Source organism: Oreochromis aureus, linkage group 7 (assembly GCF_013358895.1).
Source record: "Oreochromis aureus strain Israel breed Guangdong linkage group 7, ZZ_aureus, whole genome shotgun sequence".
Taxonomy (NCBI): domain Eukaryota; kingdom Metazoa; phylum Chordata; class Actinopteri; order Cichliformes; family Cichlidae; genus Oreochromis; species Oreochromis aureus.
Window position 1 is genome coordinate 57,800,366 of NC_052948.1, and position 14,641 is coordinate 57,815,006.

The 14,641-nt window shown below is 37.7% G+C and overlaps 1 protein-coding gene across 1 annotated transcript in view; it reads right to left on the reverse strand.

Moving 5' to 3' along the window:
• megf10 (multiple EGF-like-domains 10) overlaps positions 1 to 14,641 on the reverse strand; it is a 67,063-nt gene that overhangs the window by 50,055 nt on the left and 2,367 nt on the right. Inside the window, exons 2-6 of the mRNA XM_039615306.1 lie at positions 11,440 to 11,485; positions 5,002 to 5,137; positions 3,882 to 3,983; positions 1,791 to 1,891; positions 453 to 545 (exon numbers count right to left, since the gene is read on the reverse strand). Of these exons, the coding sequence (XP_039471240.1) occupies positions 453 to 545; positions 1,791 to 1,891; positions 3,882 to 3,983; positions 5,002 to 5,120 (415 nt within the window). The 5' untranslated portion in view covers positions 5,121 to 5,137; positions 11,440 to 11,485. The remainder of the gene's footprint in view (positions 1 to 452; positions 546 to 1,790; positions 1,892 to 3,881; positions 3,984 to 5,001; positions 5,138 to 11,439; positions 11,486 to 14,641) is intronic.

Below are 14,641 nucleotides of genomic sequence, written 5' to 3' on the forward strand. Positions count from 1 at the left end.
ACTTGCTTTAAGTCAACATTTAGAGAATTAATCAATAACTGCAGCCAGGTTGCACAAAAAGTCTTGTTGCTAAACTTGTCTGCTTACATTAAAAATCTGCCACCCACTAAAAACCCCCGATTCCCTGTGAGATTAATATATATATATATATATGTCTAACGAGAACAGGTAGTTAAAATCCTATAACAAGTTCATACGTAAGAACAACTGATTATCAAAACTACATCCCCTAATTTCCTGAGTTCCTACAGGCTCACGTTCCAACTTTTGACTGGCATGTGTTGTGACTGACATCAGTATTTTGGCCCTGCAGTATGTCTACCCATTGGTGTGGTACAGTAAGATGAGAACAGTCTGATTCCCCTCTTGTGAGTTCAGAGTGTTTTTACAGAAAACCAATCCCACTCACAAAGTCATTATTGTGAACAGACAGCAACAGCTGGAGGACTTACCACTCGAGCAATTGGAGCCCCCCCAGCCTGGCTCACACTGGCAGGTGTTGGGTGCCATACAACGACCATGAATACAGCTCTCTGTACAATGAGCTAGACATCGAGGAGACAGGAAGAGAGGCCAGGGATCAGCACAGTCCCCCCAAAAAATAACCCATCAAAACACATCTACATTAGAATTGGTCATGTAGCAGTAATCACATAAATGTTCATGCATGTCTAAGACATAAATTTGATTTGTGAAATGGAAACTGGGACTTGCTATTCTTTTTTGATTGCGCTGAGACTTGACTTGACAATTTAAAGAGTTTTTTGTGGCCAAAAACAGAATTGGACTTTTAGAAATTGTTTTCTTTTTCAATAAAATGTCAGTGTTTCTTTTTGTTACTTTGTGTTTTCTACAGCAGACTGGTTTAATGAGTTTTTCAACCAGATTTTTCCTCATGCAAACAAATATTTTTCTTTACAACAAACTCTAAATACAGTCCTTGTAACAGACAACTCCCATGAAGACTAGGATTTATTTTACTGTCCACTAATACCAAGCAAATGCCACTGATTTTAAAGATTATTACTCTTTTTAAAGCTGGATTTGCATTGATTAACCCACTTCAAACAATCAGATTCTTCTCTGACTTCACACAAACAAAAAGTAATAAATCCTCAATATAACTGATTCCTTCTCCAATACAACTTCCAACAGGAAACGGCATGTTGCCTAAAGTGTCTGGCAAATTGAGTGATTCTCAGGGCAGCATGTGATGCTTAGGCTACTTATAAAGCAGAGTATTTTCACACTAGAACAAATTCCCCTATGAACTCCTGGGGGACATTAACTGTTTTCTCCCTTCCACCACAGCACACATAGCTTTTTCATCACCAACTCTTTCCACCATGAGAACAGGCTGTCTTGACAGAAAACTTTTTTTTTTTTTTTTTACTGCTGTTACAATTGTTAGTTTTGCCAAAGTAACACCTGTCACTGCCTATTAAAAGGGAGGGATGTGGGGTGTGTAATAGCCTCACTGGCAAGGTAAGTGTGACAAGATATATGAAAAGAAATATTCATTACAGCATTTAATAAGTTTGATAAATGGCTGTAAGATTGGAAAGTGTTACTAAAAATTGACCTTAAACAAAATCACCATTTGTCTCACAGTTACATGAGCACAGACGCAAGCACTGAAACTTGTATAAGATCTCTTCCTGACTCTCTTAGTGTTTAAGGAAATAGCTTGAAATCCTCTAAAATGATAGAAACATGGCTGGCTGTGTGTGTGTGTGTGTGTGTGTGTGTGTGTGTGTGTGTGTGTGTGTGTGTGTGTGTGTGTTACTCACGAGCACAGATCTCTCCTTTCTCATAGAAGCCTGGGCAGCACTGAGACTTCCTCCGGTACATGGTCTTGTTCCCACTACGATATGCTGTTTTATAGCTCATCCTGCAGAAAGGAATTTAAGTCACATACAGAATTAGACACTGATTAACTAATTATTATTTTGTTTTTCAGCTTTAATTATATTATTAAAATGTGTGATTGTTCACATTAATAACCAAAAGCATCATTAATTTTTAACTTTAACTCTTCTTCAAAGAGAGCAAAACTACTGCAAAATCTACTCTATGTAGTGTTACTAGTAGCTCATCTTCCAGTCTGAGTGGGGCTTGTGTATTAAAAGCAGTGAGTAAGACTAGAAAAGCTCTATATACAATACTTTGCAAAAGTATTGTATATAGAGCGACCTCTCTCCCAGAGCTCCAGTTTGGTCACATCTACATGTGTCTTGTAGAGGATCCCTAACATTGTAGCCAGAATGAAAGGTTTCAAAGTATGGACAGCAACATGTATTTTGGATTTGGATTGGTAAGTAATGCCACCGCGTAGGAGGTGAACGATAAGAAATTGTTCATTGTTAAAGCAAAGGTTAGCGCTACATAACTTGCTTAAATAAGCTACCACAGGTAAATCTTACATTTTGTTGACTTGGACAATTTAAAGTTCAGGGCCAGAAAAGTTCAGGTAGCATTAATTTGTCGCATTGATTTCGTGTCATAACAGTAAAGTTGACCTAGTATTTTTCCGATGTGGGAGAAATCATTCCTACACTTTAAATGAGCCGCCACTGACAACCTGGGTTGCTGTGGAGAAGCAGGGATTGGTGCAATTTGTCCTGTAAGGCAGGATTATGAGAGGTGTGCTCACATGTTGGTGCCATACTCTATCCCCTTCTGAAAGGTGTAAATAAATGGTGATTAGTGCATCCATTAGCCAAAATGACAGGTAGTTGCTAGGACCACAGTACTTGATGCATGCTCAATCATCCAGGTAAGTAAATCCCAAAAAGTTTTTTCTGTTCATCTGGACGTAACTTTTTCAGTGGAAGAAACATTTAATCACTCATCCAAGTGATTTCTTCAGTCTCAGATGGCTGCAGGTTTCCCCAACCCTCTAAACAGTACATTTGCATGAAACAAGCTGAAACTAACACCACTGACTAACAATAGGGGTCAGTTTCTTGATCATTAATATGCAAACTGTCATGACCATGAGTGCCATTCATAGAGAGTTGGGGAATGGCTGCAATTGGCAGTGTTAAGTGCCAGGAGGATTGTTGTGATTTATACATTGGGGATAACAAGCAACCTCTGGCTAAGTGGATGGCACAACACAGAAGACCTAACTCGTCAGGCCAGGACTTTGCGGCAGGCCAGTGGACACTCTTTCAGTGATGAGGATGTATCTCACATCCTGGACAGGGAGTAACGCTGGTTTGAGCAGACAGTCAACGAGGCCATTTACATGAAAATGGAAAGACCATCTCTGAATTGAGGAGGGGGCCTAAGGGTACATCTTTCACCATCGTACAATGCTGTGTCTGTCGATGCAGGCAGGATTGGACACAAATTTTGCAAAAGCAGGTGACAGAGATGGACAGTGGGAGCAGACAGTAATGGTCAGAAATTCAGTGGGAGCAGAATTCAAAAAATAGTCTTGTTCAAGGCTCTAATTCACAGATCCTCTTGTCTGCATGTTGAAATGTCCCCGGGAAAGATACTGAACCCCAATTTCCATGCATCGGCATGTGACTGTCTTAACTGGTTAGATAAAAGCGCTGTACGAATGTGAGTGTAACTGGGTGAATGAAAGGCTCTATTTAAGTTCCAGTCCGTTTAGCATGTATACATTCTTCTGTAAATTTAGTCTTTATTATTACAACTTTTACTTGGTAAAGGGGGTAAGCCACTTTCAGACCTTGTTTTTGACACTGACAAATAAGACCACAACGAGGTAAAAATACAGCGACAATGTCTGATTTAAATACACAAAAAAAGAAAAACAACATGGAAAAACTGTGGTATTGCCATTTAATCAAACCCATTGTTATCACACATTTCCATGCGTATCAGGTATCATTTTAATTGGTTCTTACCTGTGTCTGGTGCACTTAAACCAGTTGAGGATGTCAGTGCAGCTGGTGTAATAAATCTGATTAAAAGAATGGGCATATGACTCCTGCACTGTCACAGAGTAACTGAAACCACAGAAAGTGAAGGAGAACAGATATCAGACATGAAACCAGTGTGTGGCTGATGATAGTTCATGACTGCCTCATTAATCTTCTCTGTTTAATTAGCTGATTTACTCCAAAAGAGATTGACACACAACCAACTTTTATGTCCTTAAAATACCTGTGAAAACTAATTGCTTGTTTGTCCAAAAGCTTTGATTTCTTAGAAGAGATAATGATACAATAAATAGTTTATAAGTGTTTTAGTGATGCAACAGCCCCCTTATCAGCCCAAGATTAGAAATTATAGGTCTTAACATCTTTATGCTATGCCTGCAGGGCAACAAATTGAGGTTATTGGCCTTCATATAGAAATATAAATAGGTGTCATTTGTTTAACAATGGAAATGCATATGGTTTCAAATATCTTATACAAACTGTTACAGTGCTGGATTTATATATTAAAGTGAGCCAGTCAAAAGCTCAGGTTTCAGCTTTCAGTTTCAGCAGAGAGCAAAAACTGAAAGTACTCTTCAAACAAAGTACTCTGCAAGTTTTGACAAACCTTGACAGAGAAACTTTTTGTGTTCAGCCTTGTTTTGAAGATATGTTTCTGCGTTATGAGGCTGAACAGAACAGATTCTCTCAAGTCATGTGAGTCTCATCAGTAACCTCTACAGGTAAGTCTGTGTGTGCACAGACTCTAGTAACTGTGTCTTTAGCATTCAGTGGAATGATGGTAGGAAAATGAGGAAAATGAGGAAAATGAGCGATGCTCAGCCTTACTGGGATAGTCCTGAACATAGAAGTTAAAACATTGGTTTTTATTTATTTTATTTTTTTCATCCTTGCAAATGAAAAAAAAAGACTGCTAAGTATTGACACTTTAAACACAGCTTAAGACAGTTATCAGGTTGATAACACATTTTAATTTTCACTGTGCATTACTATGTAATGTTAGTATATTCAGTTTGGAGGTGAGTAAAGGACACCTAAGGCTGAATGCCTTTATTGCCCTTTATGGGCTATTATCTTGACTAACCTCTCCCAGTGGCTGCAGACATTGGGATCCTCCAGGTTGAGGGAGGAAGCGATGCAAGGCAAGTTACAGAAGACTACAGTCAGCAAGACTGTCCTGTGGAGCAACAGTGATGTAGTCATCTCTGTGAGGGCTGCACCTTAAGACAAGGAAGGAAGAGAAAACACCATTTAACTTTCTGTTGTCTGAAAGACATTCTGTAAACTCTGATGATTGTAAGCTACCAACAATCCCCCGGGGTATTTATTTATGCAATTACTTATTTTTGTACTTATGTCATTGTGAAATTTTCAAATCTAATATCATTGTCAATTCCAAATACATTTAACAGGTGTGAAAATTTTAAGAAAAAAAAGAAGATTCATTGTATTCCTCGCTATAATAAAAAATGAGTAAAACATCTATGCTTTACTATGTTTGTAGTCTGTGTGATCCTGTTTAATTTTGTTCTCGACATAATTGTTAAAAGTCAAAACCAACTACAATGTTAAGATTCTGCTGAGATCTGTACTTTTTTTCATGTCTGAAAAGACACCAAAGAGGGATGGCTGAAGCTCAGAAAGTAGAACAGGTCATCTGCTAATCGGAAGGTTGGCGATTCGATCCCTGGCCGCTCTAGTCTACATGCCAAATATGGCACATCTGTCAGAGTGTAAATGGTAGATAGAAAGCACTTAGATGTAAAAAGTGGTTGAGTGAATGGATGTGAATGAGGCTTTGAGTGCTGAAATGAAATGCGTTATATAAGAACCAGTCCATTTACCAAAAGTATAAACATGTATTTGACACAGTTAATTATATTGTAACTGACATAATTTGACTTTAACATAGATCCTGTTTCAATCAGCTATTCCAACCAAATGCTGGAGATACAGAATCTGAACTTTTCAGCTGATACAGATGTGGACAAGATTGTTTGCTCACCTATGAAAATTTCTTTTGTGCAGGGAAACAACCCAGACCCAGTTTTTGCTAAATCACTGTTTGAGGTTTTCTTTCAAAATCTTCACAATTTTCTTTCCTCATAGTTCTTTACACTTTGATGTGAACCTGTTCCCAGTTCCAGATGCACTAAAGCATTCCCACAGCATAATCCTCCCACTACTGTGTTTCACTGTGGGGATGCTGTTCTTTGGGTTGAACACCTCTCCCCTATTTAAGCATAAATATAAGCAGTGTCTCTGCCAAAGAGCTCTTGTTTTTACATGGACCAAAGAAGGCACTTGCAGTATGCATCATCTTTCTCCAGGTTGTCCTTATAGTACCAAGGAAGGACTTGCAGCTCTCTCAATTGATTTCACATGCAGACTTTAAAATACATTTAACCCTTTTACGCATAGTGGTCACTACAGTGGACAGCTATTCAAAGGCTGTTTTCTTGTATTTGTGTCAGTGTTGATAGTATACTTGCACATAAACCACTACATTGGACACTGGTGCGTCACTCCATACCCTGCCAGCCACTCCAAATGTGATGTTGTCCACCTAAGTGGACATGTAAAAAAAACTCTTTGAAAAGTACATGTTTAAAAAAATGAAGCCTAAAGGTGAATAAAAATACTTAAGAAAAACTCCTGATTGAGGTTGTCATAATTCATGCATGAAAGGGTTAAATGATTTTCTGACATCATTACTGGGAACTTGTTCTTGTTTTTAATACGACTCTTTTAGCTATTTTAATGTGGGGGTTTTTTGTAATTTTTTTATGCTGTCTGAAACAGGTCTCTCTTGTAAACGAGATGTTGAGTCTTAATGACAATGAAGTCTCAACCGCTATAATAAAAAGTTTATCTTCTTGGTCTTCAATTTCACAATCCATTCCTGTCAGGGTTCTGTTCAATTCAATTCAATTATATTCATATTGTCATAAACCACAACAGTCACCTCAAGGTGCTTTATTTTGTAAGGTAAACATCACTACAATCAAAGTTCTAGTGTCTTGTCAGTTGTTCTGACAAGTTGTTCTATATATATAAATCTATTGCATTGTGAACAGCAACAAATTTCTCAAGTCTAAACTGATTTCTTTTGTTTTTGACAAAAACAAACAAACAAGTGACAGCTCAAAATCTTGTTGAAGAATTTCTATTTCAAAAATGCTAGCATGTTTAGAAATGTTATGCTCAAATTCCCTTGCTCTGTTTAAAAAGCTTTATATCCAACTTATTATTTTTAAAACTTTATTTCACACTTTATACGCAAAAAGCAAAACTATTACGTAAAATTTTATTACAGAAAATTTGTAACTGAGTTTAGTTTAACGCTGCAGTGAACACCAGGACCGCCAGGCTCGTCTCACCACAAGAGATATGAGCGCCTACAAAGCGGCTTTATACGCCGTTCAGCACGTGGTGAGGGATGCCAAATGCCGGTATCGGGAGTGCATGGAGTCTCGCTTCCACCAGGTCGACACACAGAGCATGTGGCATGGACTGCTCACCATCACAGATTGCAGTTTTGCTGCTCCATCACTGAATCTATTCTCACCTCCTTTAACACCATTTGGCATACTGCTGCCACTGCAAAGGACAAAGGCAGACTACAGCATGTAATCCACTCCACTGAAAAGGTGAATGACTGCAATCTGCCTTGCCTACAAGACATGTACTCCTTCATGCAAGTGAGACAGGCAATCAGGATTGCTACTGACTCTTCACCCGGGCATAAATTGTGATATTTCCCTTTGACAGGAGGATGTGGTCCATCAGAACCAACACCTCATGGCACAAGAAGACGTCGGACTACGTAACAACACCCCCTCACTTAACATGTTACAACAAGACACTTATTTTTTATTGAGGTTACAACTTTCACACTGGACTCAGTACATGCACTTTGCCCCCCCCCCACACACACACACACACAAACAACACACACACATACATATTTCTTAATGTAGGTAGTTAGTATATATTCCTAATGTATGTATTTATATTATTATTTATTTTGAGATGTATATATTATATATATTGTAAATGCCATATATTCTATTTCTGTACCATTGATTTTTTTGCACCACAAGACCAAGACAAATTCCTTGTTGGTCACAAACTTGGTAATAAACCAAATTTTGATTCTGAATACTCCAAGAATACCTTAGGTAGCTGAAGACAAATGGTGATGAAGAACAGGAAGAGGAATGATCATGGATGACGAAGCCCCTGCATAAGATGTGCCACAGACACATAGAGGAAATCTCTGACATAAAGAAATCCTACCAGTGGATAGAAAAGGCTTGCTTAGAGGCCAGCACAGAGGCAATGATAATAGCAGCACAAGAACAGAGCCTAAACACAAGAACCAAACGTTTACCACAGCTGACTGGATCCAAGCTGCCAACTGTACAAGGGTGCCCTGGAGGCTATCCAGCACATACAGGGATCACATAGTAGGCTGAAAGCTTGGACCACATATAAGAGGCAAAACCAAATGACTGGGATAGTGTGGCTTGAAGACTCGAAGTCTTCAAGTCTCAATCGGAGAAACCACCAAAGGTCCTGTGGGATGTTGAGTTGTAGACAGACGAGAAGCTGCTGGCCAACTAACCAGACATAGTGGTGGTTGAGAAGGACCAGAGGACTGCAGTTGTGATAAATATGGCAATCCTAGTAGATAGCAACATCAAGAAAAAGCAGCACAAGAAAAAAGAGAAGTACTAGGTGCTGAAAGAACTGCTGGAGCAAATCTGGAAAGTAGAGTCCAAATTGGTTCTTGGGGTAATAAGAGCATTAAGACCCAGGCACAACACTGGAAGTCTCTATCCAGAATAGTTCAGTCCTAGGAACAAATAAGACAGTGTGCAGAACCCTCTAACTCCCATGTCTCTTGTTGAGGACCCGAGCTCAAGGATCAAACACATACCACCCCCAGAAGAAGATTTTAACATAACATGTTGTTACAGATAGAAGAAAATTGTGAGTTACTTTTGCAAGCTAAGTTTGCCAATGCACAAAATGTGCCTAAGTAGAATACTTTGGGTAATAAGTTTATGGGTAACTTTTTTTTAATCTAACAAACAAATATAGATATGAAAAGAAATAAACTAAAATAGAAAACAGCTGCAGTCATGTTGTTTTTCATACATATCAGCATCTTCAGTGGGGTTTATTGTGAACATTTAAAAAAGACTTTTGATGAGTTTGGCCAGCAAAAAGTTCTCACGTTTACTCATTTTTATCAGTCTGATAGTTTAAAAGTGTGGCGGGGTGTGGTTTGTGGCTCAGCTGCAGGAGAGGGGTGGAGCAGTGGAGTCAGGGGAGGCTGACACACACCTCAGCTCCATCAGCTGATCATGTCTCCCCTGTAAAAGATGTGCTGGGACCTGAAATGGTGTTTTGTGTGTATCTAGCAGCTGAAAAGCTGCAACAAAAAATCCCAAACAATAAAACATGTAGCAACGTGCAAGCTGAGTGTGTGTGTGTGTGTGTGTGTGTGTGTGTGTCCTCATTCATGTCACAAAAAGTTAATCAGATTCTCAGAAAAATGAGTGGATATATTGTTATGTTTCCTTTTGTGAATGCTGTCTGTAAACAAATTAATGACAAATTACTTTAGCTCTAACTTCTGTTATCTGGGTTCTCGAGAAAGTTAGAACTGAAAATGTGCCACTTTTGCACAGGCACAATTCACACACCGTGATCACAAATATTTAATGATCTTTATAGCTACCCACCTTGCAAAACACAAACTTTATGATTCAACATCATGTGACACATTTAGGAGACATATGTAAATTGTACCAAAAAACAGAAAGAACTGGGTTACAGTATCCTCAAATGGGAGGGACCTGAGAAAGCATTGTAGCCTGCAAACACACCATTATTTTTAACTTATTTGTTGTCAAACTGAAATTTAAACTTCTTAAACTTCCCTTTATCTCTCTCCACGACTAACTATCTTTAAAACACATAACACAAAGTATCATCAGTTTAGCTAAACTAATAAATTTAGAATTAAATAACGAACATCAACCTCAACTCAAACCTATACTATAAAGAAAAGGTGTAAGACAGATCAGTGAACCAAAACTGTGCTAAAATCTCATTCAAATTATCAATGGTTAAAATCTCCTTAAGAATTTCTAGAATTTGTATAAGAGTCCAAATTAAGTATGGATGACCTTTTTTAATAGTACACAGACAGTAAGTGACTAGCGCATCACATGGAGGTTTTCTTCAACACAATTAGTGTCTTCTGGCCAGCCTTCTTTCAAAAATACTGGCTAATGGAGTAAGCCTACAAGATGTCTCTAGTAGCTGTATGGGTAGTAACATTGTGTCTGTGCAGGCAGTGTATTGGATACAGGAGCCAGTCATCTCTGATTTCATTCTGCTGAAAGTGGGCACAGCTGCACTGACCAATCCTGAAACCCTCCCCACCCCAAGACAACTGCACTGCTACATACATAAGGGCTATGCTGTATGCGTGAAAGAGCTCCAGGCACAATGTTAATGAAATGGATAAAGCTAGGCTGCATAACTTTGATATACTAGCAGTCAGGCATCACAGCATTGACGGCTCTCTCTATGCACAAAGGAATTCCAGAAAAGCAGATCTGCTGCTTGAAATCCCTGAAAAAACAGTCAGGCTTTAGCACAGTATTTATTTGCAAACACGTGCAATTTTGAAGTCAATTTTCTCTTTTTAGAATTGGTGTAAATGGAACTAAATGATATGTATAAATATGAGCAGTCACTATACTCAGTTTTCTGTAAGCTAATTAATTTAGAAAGTTTTTAAAGTTATAGCACCCAAGTCTGTCATCAGAACATATTTTCAGTACTGCTAGTGCAGTACTTTTGCATTTTCAGAATGCTACTCTTTAAAAAAACAAAAAGCAAACAAAAAACAAAAACAAGACAGAGTTTCGAAGCTAGGAGCTTTGTACTTTGATTTCACCTAGTGTGAAAGTATTGAAGATGTCAAAGTATTGTAAGTATTGTAAACAAATAGGTCTGAAACTCTTAAACGGTTCCTATCTGACCATTACTCAGTGTTTACAGCTAGTAACCTTTGCAGTTGGTGGTTTAAACCACCAAAATATGGAGATGGGTGATTTTGAGAGATGCAAATTATTATAGATTATTATAAAATCTCTCGGTCACTATTTTTTGTCCTCCTTTTGCAAGATATAGTTCAAATCTAGAGTTTAAGATTGCAAAAAACCAACAGCATTTACATCTATGAAAGACGTCCAAATTGAAAGCACAACAGGAATAAAGTTCAAATCTACCAGAAGAGCTACACTGAAAAAACAAACAAAAACATTTTATGTATTTTTTTTATGTGAAGATCTTAAAAGAAAATTTAACATCTGGATCGCTTGCCAAATATCAAATATCGTCGTTCAGAAATATTTTTAACTTTATCTATAGCAGATTCTTGTCCAGTCATTTACAGTTATTACATAAAAATATCACACAGATCAGTACAATACATTACCTTCTCTATGAGCAAAGCACGATCATAACACGGCTGTCGGTCCGTCCTTCGGTGTGTAAGGCAGATATGTCCAGTAGTTAAAAAAAAGACAAGAAAAGACAAGAAAAGAAAAAAGTGTTATCCCCCGAAACCGCATAAGAAATAAATCATAAACTGAAATTAAAATTAAAAATAAGTAGTGGAAAGCGCATTAGTCGAATCGTTTTCTCAGATGTCTACAACGTTCCTCGCCAGAACGATAAACTTTTCCCATTGTCAAAATACTGGTGACCAAGTATGTGACGTCATTGATGCGGCATCAACAGCATCTTTCTGAGGGTTGTGTAACAACACTTTGACTCTGCTGCCACCTGCCGCAAAACACCATCCCATTAGAAACACATGATGAGTACGTCTCATCTACACAGAACAGGAACACAAACGAAATATACAATACAAACCAAGGACTCATAATAGCATAATTAAAACTTACACGATATACTGGAATAAAAACAGAAAAAGAAAATGTTTTTTTCTTTTACATTTAATTCTATTGATATAATTATTCTAAAAGATAACGGGGGTAGAAGTAATATCCCAGTGGTAGAAGCTTTAATGTAATAAGGCCCCAGGTAAAATTTCTTGCTCAATAAATTGTATGTATAGTCTCTGTTGTCAGCAAATCAGAGAATGATGTTTAAAATTCAACACTTAAACAGCCTAAACCTAGAGAGTTGTTGGTTTTTTAGATTTTAAATATGCATTTTGACTTTAATCAGAGTAAGTGGAGCATCACATTTATTTATGTGTTCAATAAATAAATATTAACATTAATCATAAAATAAAGGAAACCTCATTGTGAGTAGATGGAATTGCATTGTTTGCTGTAAAAGGCAAAAGAGTAATCTGCTAGTAAACAGTAAGCTGCAGATTAATGGAATGAAATTGTGCTTCTTGTTGTTCTAGACAAAATGAATAAGCTGTGCTTTGGTCTCCCTCTGCTAACCATTGCCTTCTAGAGCTCACATTTGAGCTTTTGCCTTGATAAAGATAAAGGTTGTTAAGTTGGTCATTTAAAAATAGCTACGTCTTCTTTTTCAGGAGATATCATTTGGAGTAATGAGACATTCAATTTTGGAAATCAAAGATTGTTCTTCCATTTTTATGTTTCAAGCTAAATTACTGCTTCAGTTCTAAGGAATTTTGTCAACTCAAATTTAGAGCATTCTCAGTGAACACAGAAGTTGTTTTCTGCAGTTATTTTGTGGAGAAACAAGGACGCTGATCTCAACATGAGGCATAACAGCCTAATGCTCTAAAACAGATAGCCCCTCAGTTCTCCCTGGCTGGTTTTGCCCAGTTTGTTCTCCATCTGTCTCTCCATTTTGGTTATCTCTCTCTTTCTCGCTTCTTCTCTGTCTGTTGATGTTGTTGTCTGCATTTATGGGCATGACTAATCCAGGGTTCCCCCTCTGGCAATTCAGCTGGCAGTCAATCTTTGCTGAATTATTGAGCTACACAGTGAAACCCTGGCTTCTTCTCTTCTGTGTATTTGCACAGCTCCTGTTTTCCCTGGATGTTTACCATGTGTTAATACAACCTGCAACTAGGGTGTAAGTACCCTGTAACCACATGTAATTTTCCGTAACAAGTCGGGTTTTTATAGGAAACACTGAAATGATGACACTGTTAGACATGCAACTAAGGCATAAGTACCCTGTAATTGTGCCTAATATCAAGTGACAAGTCAGATTTTTACAGGAAACAATGACATAATTACATAGTAAGTACCTTGTACTTTCCGGGGCATGGGTCGTATTATGGCGTCACTTTTTATATTGTTCAACACTCAGAGTCCCTGCAACAGTATAGGAAGTTTTCTTTTCTAGACATGAAAAATCTGAATTTAATAATATTACTTTAATCATCGGGTTTAATAATTTATAAAAGTTACAAGGTTAATTTTTATGCTGTGCAAGGCATGTCTCTAAGCTTGTTGTTAGTTAATACTTTAAAATTTAACTTAGCTGTATGTTATTAACCCATCCTAGGAGCAAAAATCTAAATAATTTAATTAAAGGTCGTCTGTCTCTATGTGTTAGCCTATGAGTTGCAACCCATCCAGGATGTACCCTGCCTTTGCTGTATGTCAGCTGAGATAGGCTCTCTAACTAAAAGTCATTTCACATATTGTCATAATGCTTTTTTATTATAACTGGTCAACTACACTTATCGTGACTGATTTTGTTTCTCTTTTCCAGACTATCCTGTGACTCTTTTTCTTCAAACTGACAGTACGATTTAAATTCCGTGCTGACTTTCAAACAAACATCAACGTCTCCCTGTGTGTGCTAGGACCTCTAAAAACTACTGTGAAATATCTAAATGACCAGAAAAAATAATGACGAAAAATATATCCAGTTGTTCAGCTGACTCATTTTCAGCTGTCCAGAGATTGTAGTGTCTAATCTGCTAACAACAAGTAACTGCAACAATAGTACTGTGTGCTACATATGCAGAGTGATGTCATCTCTTCCACTGTATTCAGAACTGCAGGGCAATGTGGCGGCTTCCACACTGCTATGTATTTTTGATGGATTAATTCAAAGTTTATGAAGGTGCATCAATTTTCTTGGAAGATGTAATTACATGCTAATCTGGGGTGGCTGTAGCTCGGGTGGTAGAGCAGGACATCTACTGATAGGAAGGTTGGTGGTTTGATCCATGGCTGCATGCCAAATATCCTTGGGACATCCTAGATACTAACCCAAAGTTGCTCTCTCGTGTATTATCTTTCGGGGTGTGAATGTTAGCTCAAAAACACTTAAAAGCATAGAAGAATGTGCTTCTGTGAATGTGACATTCTGTATAAAGCGCTCTGAGTGCTCCGGGAGAGTAGCAAAGCGCTATATGAGAAAAAGTCCATTTACCATTTAATCTATGTATATTTATGAGTACAGCATTCTTTTGTCTTTTAAATAAGCTCAAAAACAATGGACTCTACATTCAACAGACTTTCGGTGTTTCATAATTCACTTGTACCTGTGGAAATAAAATAAATATAAGAAGATATATAAGAAGAAACAAAATTTAAACACATTCAATGTGTTTTCTCTTTTTGTTTGTTTTGGTATGTTTACCAAACACACAGATTTGATTCTACAACTGAACATCTATGATCATTTTCCCCATCTGCATTGGTTCTGTAGCTTGCCAATAGCTT